The 23,868-nt window shown below is 38.8% G+C and overlaps 2 protein-coding genes across 2 annotated transcripts; one reads left to right on the forward strand and one right to left on the reverse strand.

Annotated features, from left to right (window-relative positions):
* Nucleotides 1-710: 710 nt before the first annotated feature.
* Nucleotides 711-8,900, forward strand: ca4c (carbonic anhydrase IV c). The gene is made up of 8 exons (XM_085470559.1): nt 711-765; nt 3,469-3,516; nt 6,713-6,877; nt 7,022-7,167; nt 7,499-7,591; nt 7,673-7,739; nt 8,085-8,248; nt 8,587-8,900. The coding sequence occupies exons 1-8, from the start codon at nt 711-713 to the stop codon at nt 8,773-8,775; spliced, it is 927 nt and encodes a 308-aa protein (XP_085326685.1). The 3' UTR covers nt 8,776-8,900.
* Nucleotides 7,380-17,645, reverse strand: asl (argininosuccinate lyase). The gene is made up of 16 exons (XM_085470558.1): nt 17,513-17,645; nt 17,091-17,285; nt 16,597-16,680; nt 15,788-15,844; nt 15,598-15,695; nt 15,421-15,498; nt 15,250-15,327; nt 15,120-15,172; nt 14,937-14,999; nt 14,708-14,822; nt 13,911-13,995; nt 13,108-13,167; nt 12,932-13,015; nt 12,347-12,427; nt 11,722-11,828; nt 7,380-11,574 (listed from the first exon to the last, which is right to left on the reverse strand). Exons 1-16 carry the CDS (start codon nt 17,525-17,527, stop codon nt 11,430-11,432), a joined length of 1,398 nt encoding a protein of 465 aa, XP_085326684.1. The 5' UTR covers nt 17,528-17,645; the 3' UTR covers nt 7,380-11,429.
* Between the last annotated feature and the right edge of the window lie 6,223 nt (nt 17,646-23,868).

Consider the following 23,868-nt stretch of genomic DNA (forward strand, 5'->3'; position numbering starts at 1 on the left):
CTGCAGTGATAAAATCTCCATGAATGGTAACATTTAAAAGATTCAGAAAATTCAGAGTTCAGTTCTCGTGATCTTTGGGACCAGAAACCACACCCAACCTTCGCTGGTGCACAAAAGCTTGTTCTGACACAGAAAACTGGAAACCTCTTCTGATGTTAATGATGCTGCACTGCTAACTTCCATAGACACTAACACTAACCGGACACTTTATTAAGTACACTCTACTATGTGGAAGATGGAAGACAAGCACGCAATTTAGGAAAAATGCTGCCAATTTTAAATAAAATAAAATAGCAAAGCAAAAGCTCCAGGCTTAATTTTAAAGTTTTTTCAAATAAACACATCCACTTTATTATGTGCACTAATGTATTATAGAAAATGGAAATCAGATGTAAATAATGACATTTTGTCCGGTGAGTTAAAATACTTTCTTGTTCCTCCTGGTTTTTCTGCTGTATCAAGTCAAAAATAAAAAACAAGGAACAGCTGAAATCATTTTGTACATTTTGCCACCAGGTGTCTTCCTCTCTCGTTTTACACAACTTAAAATTAGGAACGTTTGCACCAAGACCCCCCCTCCTGTTTAGAATAACTTCCACACACACACACAAACACACAATAATCACCTCCCTCCCACCTTCAAAGGTGGCTGAGTTGGTGTGTGAAGACAGCTGAAATTTAGTCTATGAGGAGCTTCGCCTGACTTCATCATGGGTTTTTCTCTCTACCTCCTGACTCTGCATCTTCTCCTTTCCCGCTGCACAGGTAGGAGACTCACACATAATATACACAGTATAACTGCATTTAAGCTAAATGCAGGAACTATGATGGGCTTCAGTTTTCTGCGCCTATTTTTTTAGTTTGAACTTGTTCTTGTTTAAGTCAAAAGGGTGGATATGACGATAAAACATCTGCAGCCACACTTGATTAAACATGCTGTAATTTGTGGGAAGACAAGTGCCATGAGATTATTAAGAATCAAAGCAGCAACACAACTATCTACAACATATTTTGAATTTTCTTGCTACTTCTTCATGAATGTTTAAATATTAACTGGAAAGATCATGAGCTGAACTGCAAACAGCAATGATTTTTATTACTAATTAATAGGCTCATTAGTTTTTCTATATGATTAAATGACAAAGCCCTGCAAATCATAGTGGAAAAAAGTGGATTAGAGGCAACATCAGATGTCTTTTTCTGTTGAAACAAAGTCCAAGACTCAAAAACAGTTCGTCTAGATCATGAAAGCAGTGGAAAAGCAACCAATTCTCCCATTTGGGGATGTGCAAATCTCACATCTGTGAGTTTTTCATTTTCCTAAAGTTTACGTAAAAAATTAATTGATTTTGAAAGTTTGCCGGGGAGCAGGTGTTTTGGCTTGCAGTTCACAAGAGTCACAAGAATGGAGCCATAAAAGTCAACAAACCAGTGTCTGCTTTGCAGCAATATCTTTCTCCAGTTTAAGAACACCTGCCACAAAAAACTCATCGCTACCAACCAGAACAAGTTGCAGAAGAGCCTCTAAGTGTCCTGAGCTACAATCCCATGAAAAGAACATTTCCACAGGTCCTAAGAACAACATTTTAATTTAAAGCAACCGTTTTCTTTATAATTTTATCAGTCGCTCACATCACTGTGGAGGAACTTTGGGCCGTTCTTATAGCTTGAACTGAACATAGCTTCAGGTTTGTGGTCCTGCTGCATCTTTTCAATCAGTTCCTGTCGACGAATTCACTACAAGGTGCCAAATTTCTGTGGCTCCAAATCAATCACTTATCATCACCACCTCGCCTGAAGCTGGTATTAGGTGTTTCTGTTTCTGCCAAACATGGCCAAATATCTCCACTGTGGTCTCCTCTGTCTAAAGGACATTGCTCCAGATGTCTTGTGGTTTCTGGTTACTGTAATGAACTTTAACATTTAGCCGAGGCCTGGAGTCTGAGATGTAGTGCTTGGATGTTTTTGCAGTTTCTGAGCGCTGCACAGTCTGACATATAAAATTTGCCGGGACTTCCACTCCTGGAAAGATTGTGACATCGTGTTAACAAACACCCGAGTGCTCCAGATCAGCAAACTGCCAAAACATCTGCTTTTACACAGGCGCTCACTCTATATTAAGTGCAACTGATCAGCAGCACCTGCTGTTACTTACCTTCTTAATTTCTGTCAATGCAGTAAGAGTTTAATTATTTTCTCACAGGGATTCACGTTGTCATGTGTAAGCTCCAAGTTTAGGCTGCATGGAGCCACTCTGAAAGCTCAGATGGTGAACTGTAGAAGATATTGTCAGTGTAAGGAAAGTAAAACTGGGAATTTAGCGAGGTAATCACTGCACAGACTTCACTCTGACTTTTCCCCGCTGCTCAGTCTCACACAGGTGAATGAACCAGGTGGTGTAAAGCCAGCCTCCAGCTGTGTATTGTTCTCAGTTGGTGAGAACCACTGTCCCCTTTTCAAAGGACGGCATTGTGGGAGTCAGCAGGGCTAATCTGTGTTCCTATATTAGCTAAATGGTTCTCTATAGCGGCTTTCATTCCCACTGCAGAGTCAAACACCGGACTTTCATTCACATCAGAAACACAATACACAACCACGGCACAACTCTAATAACGTCATCAGCACCTGCTGAATGAACACGCTTAATGCAGCGGTGCAGAGGCAGTTAAGGAGTCGGATAAAGCCACTTTGCACTGAAAGCAATCAGTGTAATAACAACCAGCTGACCTGGGTGATTAAAATCTGCCTGCATCTCTTCCACTCACTGTCACACACAGACACATTTTCCAACATTTAAACTGAGTAAAACATGTTTGAAAACTAAATGTAAGCTGCTAATTTATTTTATTGTAAGACCTTCGGTCAATATATTTTTATACTACTCTCTTGTTCTGGCACAGCTTTTGTTGTTCTTGTAAACAAAGGAAGTAAGTGTGGGGGTCTGTGAATTTGACTGAACACATTTTTGGATGTCTTTTTCACTTTTTGCAGAGGTGGGTTTTGTGCAACTTTTTCAAAGTGCACTGAGCTCAGCAGTCAGACTAAATTTGCAGGGAGGCAGGGTGATTCATTGTAATAAATCAATAAATCGTAAGGATCAGTCATTTGTAATCACACATCATTCTGTCTGTGCTTTATCAGATAACATATTAATGGACACAGCATATTTTTAACACACTGAGCACATGTGTCATGTGAAGACTAATAATATGTCAGCTGCAAAGTTCAGGTGCAGAGGACAAACACATGAGCAGATCAGCTAGTTGCTGACTAAGAAAAAAATAAACGCTGTGTCTAATAGAGCGTGAACTTAATTAATATTCATTTATTAACTGCAGGGAGACTGTTGGCCTGGCACAGCGCAGCACCATCCCGAACATAAATATAAGCGCTGTGTACACTGCAGGTTATGTGTGTCTGTTTGTGTGTGTTCCTGGGTCTAATCTCAGTGTTTTACTTTTTCTCCAGCTAACTGGTGTTATCAAAACCAGAATGCCTGTGATGACCCATGCAGAGGTAAGACTAGAAAGAAAGGAACCTACAAAATTTTAGAGGAAAATCCAAAAAGTGTCAAAGATCCTGCAAGTCAAGGATGTAAACCACTGCAATATGAACAATTCTTTAACCATTTATTTTATTATTGGGCTTAACCACAGAGGTTCTCACTGGCCTCCAAAAATCTGTTTGGTTAAACGTCATCAGTTTCAGAATAAAGTTATTGCATTTAACTTAAACTAAAACTAGATGTGGAAAATATAAAAACTAAATGGACTGATTCATATAGAGCACTTTTCTACTCTCTCAGAGTACTCCAAGCGCTCTATACAACATGCCACATACACTTTCTCTAAACATAGTGCTGTCTAACCACATTCATATTCCGATGGATGCATCGGAGAGCAACTTGGAGTTAGTATCTTGCCCAAGGATATTTGGCATGGAGGAGCCAGGGATTGAACCACCAACCTTCTGATCAGTAGGTGATCTACCTGCTCTACCTCCTGAGCTACAGCCACCAGGTGAAACACTGGACTTTTGAAAAATGAAAAAGATTTTCTGAACTTGGAAAACAATAGTTAAATGAATCAAGAATGACTCAGAGATCAAACCTTCACCAATGCAGCTCACTTTCTGAGCAGTATTTACTTTTAAAGGAATAGTCATTTATTTTATATATAAACATTTTATTTTCTTTGTACTTTAAGACATTTGTATTGCAAAAACAGGTGGAGGTCCTGTTATTTGTCCTGTTGAAACCCATTTTAATATATTTGACATAATTCTAAGTATAGTTAATTTGTTTATTTATGTGGCTATAATACACATGTGGCATTCATTCAAGTTTTGAAACACAAATTTATGTTATCTTCCAAATAAAATATTACTTATTCAGAAACATTGCACATGTATTAAAATTGTTTTAACTGTAATAACCTGTTAGTGTACTATACACAAAATCACAAACTACACTCAAAGCGTATCCCATGCCAAAAAGTTATTGTCATAGTTTCTAAGTTAGGAGTTATTTTGTTAGTTTTCCACCAACAAATCATTGAAGGTGTTTATTATTAAGGGGAAAAAATCCAAACCTATGTGAAAAATCGATTGCCCCCTAAGCCTAATAAGTGGTTGGAAGAACCTGAGCAGCAGCAGCTGCAGTCAAGAGTTTGCAATAACTGGCAATGAGTCTTTTACAGCACTGTGGAGGAATTTTGACCCACTCATCTTTGCAGAATTGCTGTAATTTAGCCACATTGAAGGGTTTTCGGACATAAACCACCTTTTTAAGGTCGTACCACAGCATCTCAGTTGGATTCAGGTCAGAACTTTGACTAGGCCACTCTAAAGTCTTCCATTTGTTTTTCTTAAGCCATTCAGAGGTGGACTTGCTTTTGTGTTTTGGATCATTGTCCTGCTGCAGAACCCAAGTGTGCTTCAGCTTGAGGTCATGGACAGATGGCCGGACATTCTCCTTCATGATTTGATAGACAGCAGAATTCATGGTTCATGGCAGCAAAACAGCCCCAGACCATTACACTACCATCATATTTTACTGTTGGTATGATGTTCCTTTTCTGAAATGCTGTGTTACTTCTACGTCAAAAGTACTGGGATACACACGTTCCAAAAAGTTCAACTTTTGTCTCGTCAGTCCACATTTTCCCAAATGTCAAGGGGATCAAAAAAATGTTGTTTACCCAATGTGAGACGAGGTTTTGTGTTCTTCATGGTCAGCAGTGGTCTTCTCGAACTCTCCCGTGGATTCCATTTCTGCCCAGTCTCTTTCTTAGTGTTGAATCATGAACTCTGACCTTAACTGAGGCAGTGAAGCCTGCAGTCCTTTAAAGTTTTCTGGGCTCTTTTGTGCCCTCTTGGAGTAATTTTGGTCAGCTGGCCATTCGTGGGAAGGTTCACCATTGTTCCAAGTCTTCTCCTCTTGTGTATAATGACTCTTCATCAGAGTCCCAAAATCTTAGAAATGGCCTTTTAACCCTTGATAGATGTCAGTGACTTTGTTTCTCAGGTGTTTCTTTAGATCGTGACATGATGTGTTGCTTTTTAAGATCTTTTACATGTGGTTTATCACATTTAATTTGTGATTTAACAAGAGGGGCAATTACTTTTTCACACAGGACCAGGTAGGTTTAGGTTAGTTCACCCTTTCTCCCTCAATCAATAAAATCATAATCTAAAAAGTGCATTTTGTATTTACTCGCGTTATCTTTGTCTAATATTAAAATTTCTTTGATCATCTGAAACATGTAAGTATGACAAATATCCAAAACACTAGGAAATAATAAAGGGGGCAAACACTTTTTTAAAACACTTTTCCTTAAATATAATAACATTTTAAAAAAAGACTAAAACTAAAAACTGAAACTATTAACAAACTAAACTAAAACTAAACATCTTCAGACAAACTGAAACAAGGATACCCACATTGGAGACCAGCTAAAACTAAACTGCAAAATAAAAAGTAAAAAATTAAATAAAAATACAAAATTATAATAAAATTGCTACCAGTGTCCTGAAAGTGTAAAAAAAAATAATACACTATCAGATCACTATCAAAAACCAAATTAATATAGTAATATATTAAGTAATATAGTTGAAGACTAAAAACATGAAGGTGCCCATGAGAATCTTAATGCATCAGTTTGATGGTAATTCAAACAGTCAATTTCATCTTAAAGTTTCTTAATGTAACGAGAGATCTAAACCAAGATAATAAAAAAAACAAGATTCAGCTGTTAGTAAGTGCCACAGGACACAGGTGCAGTTTCTTGTGTTTGTGAGAAGCAAACCCAAAGTAGCAAAATGAAAGCAGAAGAAAGTGATGTTCATTCTCATTGAGATCTACAGCACCAGCAAATATTCGTCATTCATGAGGTGAATTGGCTGAGCACTATTCATTTTGTTGTTGCTTTATAAATTGAGTCTGACCTGCAGGCCTTTGCTGTGTGTCCTCTCCTGCCCCCTTCCTGTCTACTCTTGGCTGTTCAGCTGATGAACAAAGGCAAAAAAGCCCCAAAATAAGTCTTTAAAAAATACAATATGTAAGCGTTTACGTAAATAGGCAGGCATCCTGTCTTTTCAGCCAGCATGGGTGGGGGAGGCAATCTTCATGGACTCTCTGAGAGGCAGCACTCTGTATGGTCAGTGAAGCCTAAAATCTGATGATGCTGTTGCTTTTCCTGTTTGTGTCGCTTAGACCCCAACCACTGGGCTACTCAATTCCCAAAATGTGGAGGGTTACGCCAGTCACCGATTAACATCGTGACCAGCAAAGTCCACATCGACATCGCCCTGTCACCTTTCAACTTCATTGGCCACACCGACACAATCAACATGACAGTGGAAAACAAAGGGCACTCTGGTAATGAAGAGCCGATCTTATCCAGTCTGGCACACAGAGCGTGTTTTTTCCCTTAACGACCAAATACTTTCAACATGTTTACATAAAAATAACTGTTAAAGTAACATAATACCTTTGCTCAGTGACAATCTCTCGCCCCTGCAGCCCACTTTGCTTTGCCGGCGTCTGTTCGATTCATTGGGGGAGCTCTGCCAGGTCACTACAGAGCCGCCCAATTTCACCTCCACTGGGGAGGGAATGGGAGACCAGGATCAGAGCACACCATTGACGGAGAGAGATTCCCCATGGAGGTAAAGGAGTCATCATTAAAGTTATAAAAGATTTGAGTAGAGGTCAATAATTTTGTTGGCACATGGATTTGGTTTTCTGACATCAAAAATGTTCAAGCATGGCAGTTATGTTAGTGTGAAAAATTTCATGTTTTATTCCCTTATTATTCCCTTTTATTTACCTTAAATCTGCTCAGTAAGGCTAACAGATACACCACAATGACACAGGAGGGTCATTAATAACATTTTATTAATATTGTTATATCCATTGTTGAAAAAATTATGTGACTGATCTGATCTCTGAAAGCAGAAAGGGCCCTTGATGCAGTACAGTACTCTTTTGTTTATACAGATGCACATAGTCCACATTAAGGAGCCGTACAGCTCTCTGGCGGAGGCCGAACATGACACAGCAGGTATAGCTCTGCTCGCCTTCCTGTTTGAGGTAATACACTGTGATGTTTTCACCTTCTTCATAAAATGTTAAGACGTGACTTGCGGCATAGTATTGATGGTATCTTTCTAGGAAACAGCGGATGATCATCCTCATTTGGACACAGTAATAGATGCGCTGGGCCGCGTACAAAACAACGGTATGTATGCTGTTAATTTGCAGCTCTTTGGTTGGAAGAAACTGATTTCTGTGGATAGGTGTGCTTTATACATATAACCAGTTGAGGAGTATCTGCAATTAATCGATTGATTGTAATCTATCTTCCCATCTGTGATTTGCAGGAGATCAAATACTTAAATTCAATAAGTCAGTTTATTGCTTTCATGTAATAATTTTTTTCAGGATTTTTGGTGGATAATCTGTTTCTCTCCATTAAAATAAAGTGAGGAGTTGATCCAGATTGGGATCAAATAATTGTTTCCCACATCAGGGCACAATAAGCTTTATTCAGTCCTGACTTTGCTTCTTTCTTTGTCACATGAAGGCAGCACCACAGTGATCCCAAACTTTAGACTCGGTGACATTATCCCAGCTGCAAAGGACCTACAAGGTTACTACCGCTACGTGGGCTCCATGACAACGCCGGGATGTGAGCAGGCAGTTGCCTGGACAGTGTTTCACAGGAAGCTGGCCATCAGTAGTCGACAGGTAAGCAAGAATAAATAAGTGAAAGAGATAAAAGGCTCACAGTAGAGAAACTAGTGCTTTTGGTTGCATTTCATCCATAAACCTGTGAACCTCCAAACGGACATTTCTTTACTCTTTCACAATGTAAACAAAAACAGCATATTTGAAGAAGTTATGGAGATGTGATATTAAATTGCAAAATAAAACTAGTAAAACTACAAAAGTAGAAAACGCCTGGGGGAAGAAAAAAAACTTTTCAGAAACACTTTGCATTTAAGAGGTCAAGACCTACAACAACTTTCCTTCTTTAAACAACTCTTCATCTCCTCAAACACATTTTTTCCCTCTCCACTTCACAGCTGGATGCGATAGTTAAGCAGTGTCGCTTTTGGACAGGGCATCCCATGACTGACATTTTCCGACCTACGCAGCCGCTGGATGGCAGGATTGTGTACTCCTCAAAGTCGGGTACAGCTCAGACAACTGCGACACATTTTTGGTGTCTGTTTTTATCATTTGTGACTGTTACGCTGGGTCTGGCACACTGAATGCGCAGCAAGAAATGGGCATAGTTTTCAAGTCTGAACAGTGAAGCCAACGCACAAAGTCTTAAATCTGCATTTTTTCTTATGGCCAGCAGGGAGTGACTTCTCAAAGTCTGATTGTATATATACAGTTCTGTGAAAAAGTATTTGCCCTTTATAACCCCTTCCTTGGGTTATAACTTCAGTAAACATTTTCTTGATGAATCTTAGTCACATGATAAAGCATGATGTATCGTTAGTAAGTAATGGTCCCTTTGAGTTCAGCAGAAGTACATAGAGCTAGATACACACAGCTCAGCCTTCCTCTGCAGATCAGAGGGTATGCAAAAATTAGAGATGCAAAGAAATGTTTTTATTAAAAATGCCACTGCTACCCTTAAAAGGGGCAGTTGTTTTGCGTTAACTATTGGTAATGTATTCATACTTAATCATTTTTTAAGATGATCCATTTTTCCTGACAAATTACCATCAATTAAAGTTGATCACATCAGCAGCAATGCCCACATTTAGGTACATGACTGCCAGGCAGTGTCTCGTACAACCCTATTAGATAGTTTTCTCCTAGCACCACCATCAGCAGTGTCAAACTTATTTCCTTAGAGATTATTAAAGTGTTCTGATTCTGAAGATACTGGATTGTTTGTCCTTAAATCTGTACAGATTCACATATTGTACTGAGCAGAATGATAACAACAGCCTTTAGAGGAACTGGTCTCAGTCACCAAACTAATTCGGTAGTGGTGTGAAAATGATTCAGGCAAGTTTTGACTAAAATGTGAGTGCACTCGGCTCCTGTAGCCTGATGTCGCAGCTATGGTGGAGCATGGAAAGAATGGCAGCTTCCACAGTAATACTAGTTAAAACAGCTAACTGGGCGTGTTTCATAAATGCAAACATATATGTGCTATTTAAGAAGACCTTCTTCCTATATTTACTTTCTTCCTCCCCACCATAGACATATCTGAGCTACATGAACGTTTTCTGGTGATTTGAAGGGATGCATGATGATTCTTTGGGATTTTTCTCTTTGTGGAAAGAAGCTGAAAGAAAGAAAAACAAACCGATCAACTGATTCAGACCAGACCAATTTAAAACGTTGAAACCATAAAGCAGCACCATCTTCATCTCAAACAGAAATTTGTATGATGATCAAATTTAATTAGCACATGCCGACTTCAGCTGAAGCCGCTAACATGGCAGTAGATTTGAATTTGAAAGTATTACTGACTTCAATTATGTCAGTATTTCTGACCTAGGAAACCGAAAACCAACATAGTATGCGTGTGAGCTTTAGTACCCTGCAGCACTTGGGGCTTTAGGGGGGAGGTCAGTTTTTAATATTCATGTTTTACTGCTTTATATTAACGCTTATTTTCTCCTAGATGTTTTTGTGGACAAAAGTAATAAACCGATATATAGAATTAGAGGTTTAACATATTTTTCTTCCTTTTTCAAAACATGAGATTCTTTAAATAATAACCTTTATTCTACTATTTTTTGTCGTTGCTTTTCATGTATATATTTGTATCTTTGTTGTTTAGAGAGTTTAACAAAGCATTTGGTAATTAAGGCATCTCATAAATGTACCTGTGCATGTTTTAATTAAGATCTAAACTCCAGTAATCCTCCAGCAATCCAATGAGCAGTATGTAGAGTGGTCGCCCCATGATAGGAAGGTCGGGGGTTCGAATACACTGAACAGCTACCCTGAGGTACCACTTAGCGAGGCACTCTCCCTACACACTGATCCCCGGTGCGCCTGCCCACTGCTTCCCTGAGTGAATGGGTCAAATGCAGAGACAGTAATTTCCCCACGGGGATCAATGAAGTATACATTAATATTAATCCTCTGCCAGAGTAATAACTTGTTCTTGACTTCTTATGATGTGCAAAATCCAAACCCAAAACTTCAATCAGTAAACTAACAGCTGACGTCAGTGGATTTATCTGAACCCTTACTGTGAGTGAGACTGATTTTATATTGAGTATTCACCAATTTGGATTTCTACAGATTCAATTAGATCAGTTTAAAATGAATGAAACTGACTGTTTTAAGCACCATGGAAATAAATCTGCCTTGCAGTTCATTCTGCCCCGGTCAGTTGTGTTTATCATAGCCGACTGTTGGTAACTTTGTTCATATACAACAGGAAACCATGCTTGCATTACATGACTTCACTGGTAAACGGCCACACTGGAGCATTTAAATAAACAGGCACCTCAGAGTTTCTCTCAATTGTCAGCGCAGGTGTGAATCCTGCATAAACCTGCCATAAAGTAATGTTGGATCCACTTATGTGACATAAATAAATACACGTTCTTGTCTGTGCAGTAAAATAGGCTGTGTGTGTCTTTAGGATGGCTAGAGAGTAAAGTAAATCACATCAGATGTTTTTGTGGTGGAAATCAGACTTATTAATCAACCTGCCATGGCACTATTTATTTTCTTTTCAGGTATTTAAAACTGGTCAGTTTCCAGTTTGTACACAATCAATGACAAACATCACATGTTTGCACAGGATGGAAATGGCACTCCATATTAAAGAGAGAAGAGTGAAATGTTTGGGAAGCAATGTGGTTCTCAAAGTATAAAGATTTCACTTCAACCTCGCTCTGCAAATCTGATTCTAAAGGTTACACCGAGTGACACCGAGAGGTCACTGTGCGTGTTTCTTCAGCCAGTTCCTCAGATGCTCCACCTGTGCAGCGACGCTACTCTTAGCTGTGCCTCCAGGGGCGCTGTACTGCTCCACACTGCTCCTGTAGTCCCACACTGAGGACACGTCACTTCCAAACAGAGGGCTGAAGGTACAGAGCACACAAAGAAAAGAAAGAGTTTAAAGTTATGGTATGAAAAACATGATGGAAATCAAAGGAAGAGAATAATTCATTTGGAAGGTTTTAGGCTTTTAGTTTAAAAGTCTGTGTGTGTGAGAAGAAGACAGCCACCTTATAGCAGTGAGATCTTCCACAGTGAGCTGATTCAGGGCAATGTTTTTGGATTCAGCTGTAAACACAGCTTTGCCAGAGAGACCATGGGCCTCTCTGAATGGTACCTGCAACACACAATAACACACAGCTACACTGTAACACACAACATGCAGAAATGCAGGAAAGTATTTTACAGTGAAAAATTAATGCAAATAAACTCATATAAAAAAAATTTAAAAAAAGAATGACAAAACAGACCCTTGCTGACAGATTTATGTCTCCTTCCAGGATCAAACAGGGTAGCTTTCATTTGTTAGATAAACCACTACCCAGAGACACTAGTTTACCTAGGACTAGTTACTAGGACTAATAAACTTGTATCCTAATAAAGGCTCTGAAGAGTGTTTGAATTCCTGTACAAACTGTAGACATCATTTGAAATCATTTCGTTGTAATTACTTCCTTGAATATTGTACACAACTAAACTACAAAACTGATACTCAGTAATTTGTTATGTTGTTCTAAAAAATTTTAACAATTTTTAAAAAATAATAGATTAATTTCGTATCCTGAATATCTATAACATAATATAATAGTTAAAATATTATATTATGTAGATGTTAAGGGTATATGATCTACTCACCCCCTTCCTCACAAGGTAGTAGGCCAGATCAGTAGCCAGCATGTCAGGACTGAGAGCAGCTTCCATCACAGTCTGATTGATCTAAAACATAAGCAAAAATTAAAGGACACCCTGAACCTTTGCAAGATTATTTGTACACTGAAAAAAGACTGAAGAAAAACTGAAATTCCTCTCCTTGTTTGGAAAACTGTCTCAACTTCCAGCCTTGAGTTTATGGAGCCAGAACTTAAAACCCTACAAAATCTTTCTACATTAATGTCGTTTGCTAGTCTCCACAGAGAATCAGCTCTGTCAAATCCTCAGCAGTGCTTGTAATAAAATGTTTAATGCTGCAAGATGACTGACAGTGATGCAATTCTCATAATCCACCTCTACATACAAATACTGCAGCTCAAACTGCCACGATGTCACTGAACTGTGGAAATGATTCAGCTTTAAATGAAGCATCTCATTAACCACACAGGAGTTACTGTTTCCATATTAACTTTTTAACATAGTCTTTATGGAAATCAATTACCATCTACAAACCAAGCAATGTATTCGGTTTATTTTTCAAAGGAAACAGCAGTGAACTGATTGTCTGACCTTCAGAGTTGACATGACTCCGGTGGTCACCTGCAGCACAGCCTGAACATTATCATAGCAGTCAAACATGGCCTCCTTATCCTCCTGAAGGGTGAGCACGGTGATAAAGAGAGTTGGATATTAGGAGAAACTTGACTTCCTTCCAAGTGAAACCACGTGAAGACAGACTTTCATACCTGTAGGTCCTTGTTGTACGTGCTCGGTAGGCTCTTCAGCGTCATCATGAAGCCCGCACACTGAAATACAAAAACCACAGGAAGAGTTTTGTGAGAAAACTGCAGCGAGTAAAGAATGAAAGCAGTAAAGACTATGAGAGCACAGCACGTCTGAATGCTCATGAAAGGTGATACTGTTGTAGCTGCAAGGCAGACAACTACAATAAAACTATTATCACCCTCCACACTGAAGAGCCTCTGCCTCCTGTTCCCAGGTTTCATCATACAGAGCTGTGTTGATGATGAATTATGAAGGATCTATTGTATCACTATAATAAAATATTAAATTATTAGAAAATAGACTATTTATTAACATGTGTTTTTCTCCAGTTTGGCACTGTACTGTCATACTGAAACCAGCCAACTGTGATTCTAGTGACGGAAAACTAGTGACTGCTTTAGGACACACGAGGGCGCTGGTACTGCAGAGGAAAAACAAGCTGTTCTCCAGAGAGGAAAATCTACAGTTAGTTCCACTTTTAAACATATTGACCCTTTTTTAAAAAGTTAAAATATGAAAGCAAAGAATCAACTATTTACAACAGGAAGAAACAGGATTTAGGGTCTACACTTGAACTAATGGAAGTGATCTCACACAGCACATTACAGCTATACCAAGATATTGAAAAGAGTTATTGTAGCATCATTGGTGTTTCTATATTATACTTCTTTTTTTTTTTAAGTTATCTGGCAAAATAAAATTGCAAGTGTGAGCTACTGACATGCGTAGAAAGACAGCATTAAAGCCAACCCTTCAGGCTTACCCTGCCAAAGGCACGACCTGCTTTACTCCTGATCAGCTCCAAACTGTCAGCATTTTTTTTCTGGGGCATCAGACTGCTGCCGGTGCTACACACAGACACACAAATATACATGAAGGGCAATGAAAATGCAGCATAAAATAGAGTAGGTCATAGCAGAGAGATCAGTGCTAAATGGACACAACTACAGAGAAAATAATGATTCAAACATAACATTTCACTTTATTAACTTATAACACAGCTTCGTGACTGCAGCCTTTGCACTCTGGTTGCTGTAAATGTTGAATGATGAGATGTAGACTTTTAGGCTCCGTTTTATTATAGATTAAATACCAAGATTATGCTCACAGAAATCCAGTGAACTGTCAAACCTCTACAGCACAGGTGTCGAACTCCAGGCCTCGAGGACCGGTGTCCTGGAGGTTTTATATGTGCCCTTGATCCAACACAGCTGATTCAAATGGCTAAATGACCTCCTCAACATGTCTTGAAGTTCCTTTTCCTTTGCTTGCTGCAGCATTCCGATCTCTGTCTAACTGTGATTGGATGTATAGATTAGCATTATTGCAGTTTCTTTATTTGTTGTTGATTTAGATTGTTTAATTGAATTATTAGTTTTACACTGATTATTGATTTAATTTGCCTTGAGACTACCTGTAAAATAGGTAATAAGAAACTGTCATGAAGTAAATAAACTGCTGAACAGCTCTCCTCTTATGTGCCAGTAATTTTTTTCCAATATGTAAATCACAGATCTTTACATACTGCTAAAGAACTGCAAAATAAAAGCATGAACCGACCTGTAGGCATCAGAGAGCGTGATGAAGGAGAACTCTTTTGTGCTGTACAGTATCAGGTCCTCGGCCATCTTACTGAGATGGGTCAAACACAACGAAGCCCAGAACAAGAACTCAGCTAAATAAACAGACAAGTGAACATGAAAGGACTCAGAGTAGAGTTCATGTTTTTCACTGCTTGGATCCATTTTAGTCTGAAAGCTTCCTGGTGTGTACAGTTTACAGTACATACCAACGAAGTCTCTTTGGCCTGTGGCATCCATGCTGTTTAGACTGATGCTATCAAACCCCAGCTCTGCAGATCCAGAGGACAGCAAATGTTGTAATTTCTGCTCATTTTTGAATTCATATTTTATAAAAAAACAACAGTTAAATGACAAGAAGACATTGGTAACAAAAAGCCAATTGGCCTGACCTCTCTGCAGGAGCTCTCTGTCGATGTCGAATGGAGTCCCAGCGATGGCGCCACTGAAAACAACAGGATTCATTTTATCATATCTGTGAGACCAAAATGAAAGTCACACACGAGCGCGTTCAGGGCGTACCTGCCGAGAGGTAAAACGTTAACTCTTTTCTTGAGCTCCTGAAGCCGCTCCACATCTCTGCTGAGGGCAACAGCGTGGCTGGAGACAAAGATGCACGAGACTGACGTGAACACGACACTGTCTTATATGAAAGGCGGGAAAAGTGCAAATATGTCAGTACAGGAAGATCACCTCAGAATCCAGTGGCTCCATCTGATTGGCTGTGCCCTCTGCATGTGGGTGTAACCAGGAAAAAGGACTTCAATTTCTCTGAGTTTCAGAAAAAGTGATGGAAAATATCATTTTTTTAAAAACTGCAAGGTTACAGCAGAGCACATGTTTATGAATGCCAGCGTGTGTTTGTCTCACGCTGCCGCCCGCTCCACCATGGTAGTTATCAACTGAAGCGCGTTGTCCGTAAGGGTTGAGATTGCGCTTCGCAGCCACAACCTCATGTCAGTCACCACCTGATCAATCAAAACACACAGAGGGTAATATTTTAATCTTTTCTATTCTATAACAGTTAAATCATTACAGTTTTAATATCACAAACACAGACCTGGTCATTCCTGCTCCTGCCTGTGTGCAGCTTCCCTGCAGGTGCACCAATCAGCTCCTGAGAAAACATGTAGCCACACGACTATGACATCTGTCACCACAGCGATCACCAAGCCCTCAACGGAGGAGGAGATCAGTGTTTTATAGCCCAAAACTGAAACAATAAAACACTCAAATTACATTTTATCGTTGGCAGTTTTTTTCTTCTATATCCTCCACACATCAGGGTAAGACCAAAGCGATTTTACAGAATCTTACGCTCATCAAATAGAAATCGCAACAGCCATCAGGAGCGATAAATAGTATCTGAACCCAATATATGTGTATACATTTTTTAATTGTTTTCAGCAGTGATAGCACACGCATTTAGTGTTCTACTAAAATCAACAGTAGAGTTTATAAATGTAATTTTCATTGTTTTCTGGAAAATACTGATGTGGAATAAGCTCTATCAAGCTTCTGCTGCACCATGCAGCACTTCTTGGTAGGATCAATTCAACAATTAGAACACTGTGCAAAACATAACCTGTATATTTTTAAAAATACTTCTCTACTTCCACTATGCTCCATTTCCCTTTCTTCTTTCTCCTCTAACCCCAACCAGTCACCTCATATGGTTGTGCCTCCCCGAGTCTGGTCCTGTTGGAGGTCTCTGCCACTGTCACCAAGCACTACCTCATAAGTCGAACTCTGTTCGCTGCACTTTTCTTTTTAATGTTGTAGGGTCTTTGCCTTATGATATAAAGCATATTGAACTGAGTGTTGCCATGAAAACGAAAGGAAAAAGAAATTCTACAAGCCATAACTCACCTTTAGTCTGCGCTCATTGGCGGTATGAATATCTTCATCTCCGGGTTTGATGACAAAAACACCTCTAGACCACTCATCAGAAATCTGCAGAAGCAAATAGGGACTGTTTTAAAATATAATCCGTAAATAAAATATATTAATACATAGAAAGTTTTCAGTAACTGTGCATGAGTATAGCAAATGTCAGTCCTGGTTACATAATGACAATCGCACCAATAAAGCAGAACCTCAGGACAGAGAGGGCACCCTAAAAAATGAGCTGCATGAAAGAAGAACTAAGGCTGTTTAGCAGCTGACAGATGTCACATGATGACACCATTGTGCAGCTCACACTCAGAGGAATCCTGCACCATGGCACATTTTCAGCTGTCATCTATTAACCAGCCAAAGGGAAGGCAGTGATTCACATAACCATGCAAGTGATTTTCTGCTACTGCCAGCCTGTGGTTGCCCTGAACTATCTTTCTTAGTTGTGGTTTATGTTGTGACTTCACCTGAGCCATTCCGTGTAAGATCTGCTCCATTTCGTCCGTGCTGACAAGCTTTGCCCTCTCCAGAGCTTTAACATAAGCCTTGCTCCCACGGATGTCTGCATCCCACATCCTCTGGTCATAAGCGATTGAGGCATTGAACTTCTCCATAATAGGATCGGTGTCTCCAACAAATCGACCTCCCCAGAGTTTACTTCCCTGAGAAGGAAAAGGGTAGCAAGAAAAAAAGTAAAGAAAAAATTCAAATAGGTCAAAACATGAACTTTACAAGGTAAAACTCCATGGCTTTGGTTAGTTTATTGTTAGCTAATGTGCCCTCAATGGAGAAGAGACCCCAGTTTGACAGCTTGCTTTTGTTGTTAAGTGTCCAGCTGGGTATTAAAACAACAAACGCGCCAATGGCCGTACGTCGTTTGCACGCTTACCTCTGTACTGGCCATGTTTAACTGACGGTAGGCGTCTGTAGCGATGTAATGTTGGTTTTGTAGTTTAGCTGAATTAACGCTGAAGCACTCAGACGTGCGGCGAGAACGAGGCTGCTGCCACTGAAGCGGTTGGTGTCGCTTTAAAAAACGTCAGAGGAGACGTCCCGGCGTCTTGCTACGTTTAGGGCTCCGTTGCAACGTAACAGGTGTGCAGTCAGCAGAGTTGACGTCGTTCCGTCAGGAAACGTCTTTTATTATTATTATTATTAAAATGTTGTACTCTTGATTTCAAACATGGTATCTTGGAAATTGTCTGTAAGATATATTAATTAAATCCTAAATGTTGATGACATTTTTTTACTTTTTACAACACTTTTGCGAGGGAGTATATCTTATGTTTTTCATGGTTGAACATTTAACTCTTTGGAAAGACCTCCAAAGTTATATATTTTGCTAAACTAAACCAACAATTAACACAGAAATGTTTACAGTGATGATGGATTAATTATCATTCTATCAGCACTGAACAAAGATGCATGTTGGATTTGTAAGAAAATTAAAACCAAAAACTTTTTAATGAAGACGAATACTTCTTAAGGAGACAAGTACACATATTTTGAACATGTCTACTGGAAACTATTTAAGTTGCACTGACTGCTGATAGCAAACACAACCATATATTTAACATTTATCTGCATTGCTTTTGCGACTTTGATTCCTTTGTGTTGTTTTCAGATCTTTCATAGGGATTTTTTTTTTTTATCTGTGTGTTATTTTGTTTATTTAAATGTGTTTGTATTGTGTATTGTGCTGTGTACAATGACAACAAAGGGATTCCGTTCAGTTGTCCTGTCCTTCTGTTTGTTATGTGTTGGACACTCCAGTACACTAGATGGCATTCTGTGTTTTTCTTGCCTGTGGAACAGGAGACAGGCGAAAAGGCGCCAAGTTTCAACATGACTAGGCGTGTTTGTGACAGCAGAGAGCAGTTCAATTTAATACACCGGAGTGTGCAGTTGGACGCCGCGCTTTAGAGATAAGTTAAAAGTTAAACTCCCTTTTCTCGACAAAAGCTTTGGCTTCATAATAGGTGCTCGGGTCGCCGGGATTAGGTTTTTATAACTTTTGGGCATTTAGTGCCGATCTACCGCTGATATTGACTGGTGTCAAGCCAGCCCCCAATTCGAGACTTGCAGTCAAGCCAGCCTCTATGGGCTCAAAATGTGGTCATAAATATTCTGTACTTGTAAAAAAGATTTGTATGTGTAAAAAAGATTTGTGTGTGCGTAAAAAAGATTTTGTGTGTGCGTAAAAAAGATTTGTGTGTGTAAAAAGAATTTGTGTGTGTAAAAAAGATTTGTGTGTGCGTAAAAAAGATTTGTGTGTGGACTTAGAAAAAAAACCCCTGCAAGTTACAAGTACGGATTTTTGACCCTATTTTTCTTCCCTTCATCTGATTGGTCAATGTCATGTCAATCACAAATGTAACAATCCAATCAGAGAACAGATGGGTTTGGCTGTCGAGGGGAGCTTTTTTTGAACTGCAGGTCTTTGAAGGGAGTAAATGCCCTTTTACATGCCAACCCAGCGTTTTCCTTCATCACCACGAAGGAAAACAGTCTGTGGTCGTCCGAGTTTGGTGATTTTTGTGTCACAGGTCTACGTGTTTAATACAGGGACTTCCACAGCCTTTTCAACAGCGCTGCGGACCGCGGGGTGGGGGTGGGCAGTGTTTTGGAAATGACAGTCTTCATTACAAAGCTTTCTTCGTTATGAATTAGCATACATGTTTTTATTGAACATTTGAAGAACCAGCAAAAAAACAAACTCTTCTAGAGGACATCAAGTCAGAGATAGAAAAGACAAGGAGCAGGTGCATCTAGTACAGGTAGAGCTGCTGCAAAAACCCACAGAGCCCAGCAGCCAGCGTAACAAATTCTGGATCCTTTGCTTTTAGTTAGCAGTTAGCATTAGCAGCGTATCCTGCATCCGATGTGAAAGGACTTTTATGCTGCGCACTGTGACTCACAGCAATGGTCCTGGGTCAGCCCTGACTTTGTGTTAAACTAATTCTAAAGTAATAATGGTATTTCTAGCCACTGATATACCACAACTTTATCCTTTCAACAGCTACTGAAAGTTAGGGGACCTAGCTGCTATCGGATATTTATATAGCGATCCTCCAGCTTCAAACTGTATCACCCTTCAAGGACCTGCAGTTCAAAACAGCGCCCCTCCGACAGCCAAACCCATCTGTTCTCTGATTGGATTGTTACATTTGTGATTGACATGACATTGACCAATCAGATGAAGGGAAGAAAAATAGGGTCAAAAATCCGTACTTGTAACTTGCAGGGTTTTTTTTCTAAGTCCACATACAAATCTTTTTTACGCACACACAAATCTTTTTTACGCACACACAAATCTTTTTTACAAGTACAAAATATTTATGACCACATTTTGAGCCCATAAGCCTCCAGTTTGTTTTACGTTCCCTGTGTATTCAAAGTATTACGGGAATGGATGTGGAAACCGGATTTCAAAATAAAAGCCAACTTCGAGTGAATTAACAGATATGTTAAGAAAATAATAACATATAATTTAGGCTTCTTTTTTTTTTTTTTTTTTTTTACAAACTCTAATGTTAGATCTATATGACACAGCCTTGTACCCTAATTGTGCCCTGTCACTATCAAGGCCATCTTATTTTGGATTTCAAAGTAAAAGCCCTGTGAATCTTCATTTTTGAACTACTCTTTCAATGACTTCATAATGCTCTTAAAAGCAAAAGTCGTATTTCCAAATACTATTTGAATTTTATATCAACACTTTCCAACCACAGTCTTTTTCACAGTAATACCATATCAATATCAAGTCAGTCTGATTTTGCCTTTCATAGTAATGGCCCTTTGAAATTGCCGATATTTGACTTAATCTTCTAACGATTCAAAATGCTCTAAAAAGTAAAATTCTTGTTTCCACAGGGTAATTCCACTTTAGATCAACAGTATACAGCCCCACAGTGATACCATATCAATAGCAAGACATTCTGATTTTGCCTTCCAAAATAAAGGCCTGTTGAAAATGCCCATAACTTACCTAACTTTCAGTGATTTCACAATGCTCTAAAAAGGAAATCAGAATGACTTGAAATTGACATGGTAACATCGTGAGGTTGTATACTGTTGATCTAAGGTGGAATTATGCTGTGGAAACAGCAATTTTCCATTTTAGAGCATTTTGAATTCGCTACAAGAGTATGTCATATATGGGCAATTTGAAAAGGCTTTTTTTTTTATTTTGAAAAGCAAAATCAGAATGTCTTGCTATTGATATGGTATCACTGTGGGGCTGTATACTGTTGATCTAAAGTGGAATTACCCTGTGGAAACAGGAATTTTACTTTTTAGAGCATTTTGAAATCACTGAAAGGTAGGTCAATTATGGACAATTTGAAAAGTATTTTATTTTGGAAGGCATAATCAGAATGACTTGATATTGATATGGTATCGCTGTGGGTCTGTATACTGTTGATCTAAAGTGGAATTACCCTGTGGAAACAAGAATTTTTCATTTTAGAGCATTTTGAATCGTTAGAAGATTAAGTCAAATATCGGCAATTTCAAAGGGCCATTACTATGAAAGGCAAAATCAGACTGACTTGATATTGATATGGTATTACTGTGAAAAAGACTGTGGTTGGAAAGTGTTGATATAAAATTCAAATAGTATTTGGAAATACGACTTTTGCTTTTAAGAGCATTATGAAGTCATTGAAAGAGTAGTTCAAAAATGAAGATTCACAGGGCTTTTACTTTGAAATCCAAAATAAGATGGCCTTGATAGTGACAGGGCACAATTAGGGTACAAGGCTGTGTCATATAGATCTAACATTAGAGTTTGTTTAAAAAAAAAAAAAAAAAGAAGCCTAAATTATATGTTATTATTTTCTTAACATATCTGTTAATTCACTCGAAGTTGGCTTTTATTTTGAAATCCGGTTTCCACATCCATTCCCGTAATACTTTGAATACACAGGGAACGTAAAACAAACTGGAGGCTGGCTTGACTGCAAGTCTCGAATTGAAGGCTGGCTTGACACTAGGGCTGCCACGATTTGTCGACTAGTCACGATTACGTCGACTATCAAAATCGTCGACGACTGATTTAATAGTCGACGCGTCGTTTGAAGCTTTGTAAGATCACAAAAGACGCAGGAATAAGTGGCAGGATTTAAGAGTGTAATAACGGACTGAAACAGAAGATGGCAGCATTGCATGTACAAGGATGTCAGCTACCGTTAAACCCCGAAGAAGAAGAAGAAGCAGCTGTGTCCCAGAATTCATAGCGCGGCCCAGCGCAGTTTCCAACAATGGCGGCAGCTGGTTAGTTTTAATGTTACTCTTATTATTCTTTCTGGGTCACAAAATAAACGTTTAACATATTTTCAGGCGAGAATGTAGCTGTGTAAACCTCAAATATCTGCTCAGTTTATCAGGACACCACATATTTTCAAAAGCGCTCCGACGTTTTCGGAGACATCTGTTACCCACTAGCTCGTTAGCGAGCCGGGGGCTAGGCTCACTAGTATGGAACGCCAGGACTGCCATAACGAATTAATTAAATACACCATTAAATAATTAATTAAATGTGTCAATAATTAATTAAAATTGGAATTAATTAATTAAATAAATAGTTATGACACATGTAATTAATTAATTATTGACACATTTAATTAATTATTTATGTATTTCACATTTTAATTAATTATTGACACATTTAATTAATTAATTATTGACACATTTAATTAATTATTTATGTTTTTCACATTTTAATTAATTATTGACACATTTAATTAATTATTGACACATTTAATTAATTATTGACACATTTAATTAATTATTTAATGATATATTTATTTATTTCATTTTGGCAGTTCTGGCGCCTGGCTGTCATCATGAAATAATTTTATCTGTCAGCCTCACTCATCAAACTCAGGGGGCGGGGTTAACGCTCTCCCTGTGGCTTGTCTGACATCTGATTGGTTAAACTGTAAAGCAAGTCCAGACAGATCGATCCCTGATAATAGATTGACGTACTCCCAGTAAATCTCACTCCGATCCTTTAGGTGGTGATATTCATTTTTAACTTTGCTTGGATGCGCTATGCAGTTGGAAGCAAGAAGTTGCCGCCATAAAAATCAAGACACTTGACAATACTTGTGTACCTCAATTGATACATTGCACGACGTGTACGAGAAATGTCAAAAAGCTGTCCGGAGCTGCTGAGAGAAGCAGCGAATTTAATTGAAGAAGCTCTGAGGACAAATTCCCCAACTCCGTCAGCTCAGACACAGCAGATACCTGCGGCACCATTACATACACCTGTCCAAAGTAAGTAACGTCAGCCACGTGTTATACTAATTGATGACTTAGCACACAGTTAAATCTTAGCAATCAATATGAGCATCTAAATTTCAGTGGGCGGGGGTTGTGCACCTAGGTTTATGTGTGGTAGTTAGCTAATTATGCTTTGTGTGTGACTCACTTTCGTTGTGTGTGGATGGGGCATGAAACTAGATAGTCAGTAAAACGCCCTTATTTTGCAGCACCATGCCTGGTGCTGATGTGTAGCGTTAGTGACGTTTAAAATGATGCTAAGCTGAAAGTTCAGACTGTTGTAGCTGACTGGTGGTCTGTTCCGCTGGGATATTTTCTTTGTGTTGCAGCCGAGCTAGCAAGGCTCTTTGCTCCGTATAATGGTGGGAGTAGAAGAAATATGATAAGACGGTCAGCACAGAGCCTAGTACCTAGAAGAAGCTACACACATACGTTCTGTTGCTTGGCTGATCACAAGGCTAACAAAGTTCCAAGCATTCAGCTTAAAGCAGACCTCCATGCTGCAGGACTTGGAGAGCAAAAAGTGACATTTTCAGGTAAGTCTGATAGTAGAAATTTACCAGAGCCCAGTTTTGATTGTGGTTCACTGTAGGTTTTTTTGTTTGTTTGTTTTTTGTTTTTATAATTTTTAGCGTGAATGTGATAAATATTTTGTCATTTTAATTTAAATTGGACTTAAATTTCAACTGTGTGATTGTTATTTTGTGGCTATTAGATAGTACTGGCTTGTTTTCAAATATGTGGGTGTTTGATTGAATGGAGATTATCTGTTTATTCTTTTAAATACAGGGAATGACAATGATCCCGAGACTGTAAGAACTAAACTGATGGAAGTGTTTCCAAAGCTCCAAGAAGGGGGAGGATTTGAGTTTCTAAAAATTACAGGATCTACTCGTAGTCGAAATCTTGCATTGCTTCAATGTCCCAGCACTGGATATACCATTGGGTATCTGAAAG

This window comes from Copadichromis virginalis, linkage group LG10 (genome assembly GCF_057382275.1).
Source record: "Copadichromis virginalis isolate Kocher_CV1m ecotype Utaka linkage group LG10, C_Virginalis_male_GT1.1, whole genome shotgun sequence".
Taxonomy (NCBI): domain Eukaryota; kingdom Metazoa; phylum Chordata; class Actinopteri; order Cichliformes; family Cichlidae; genus Copadichromis; species Copadichromis virginalis.

Excerpts from the sequence above, each read along its gene's own strand:
- asl (XM_085470558.1), bottom strand. Across the intron at positions 15,845-16,596 it reads CCAATGAGCGCAGACTAAAG|GAGCTGATTGGTGCACCTGC; the intron begins GTGAGTTATGGC and ends ATGTTTTCTCAG. Across the intron at positions 12,428-12,931 it reads GAGTCATGTCAACTCTGAAG|ATCAATCAGACTGTGATGGA; the intron begins GTCAGACAATCA and ends CTTATGTTTTAG.
- ca4c (XM_085470559.1), top strand. The coding sequence starts at position 711 with ATGGGTTTTTCTCTCTACCTCCTGACTCTGCATCTTCTCCTTTCCCGC. Across the intron at positions 7,168-7,498 it reads GAGAGAGATTCCCCATGGAG|ATGCACATAGTCCACATTAA; the intron begins GTAAAGGAGTCA and ends TTGTTTATACAG. Across the intron at positions 7,592-7,672 it reads TGCTCGCCTTCCTGTTTGAG|GAAACAGCGGATGATCATCC; the intron begins GTAATACACTGT and ends GTATCTTTCTAG.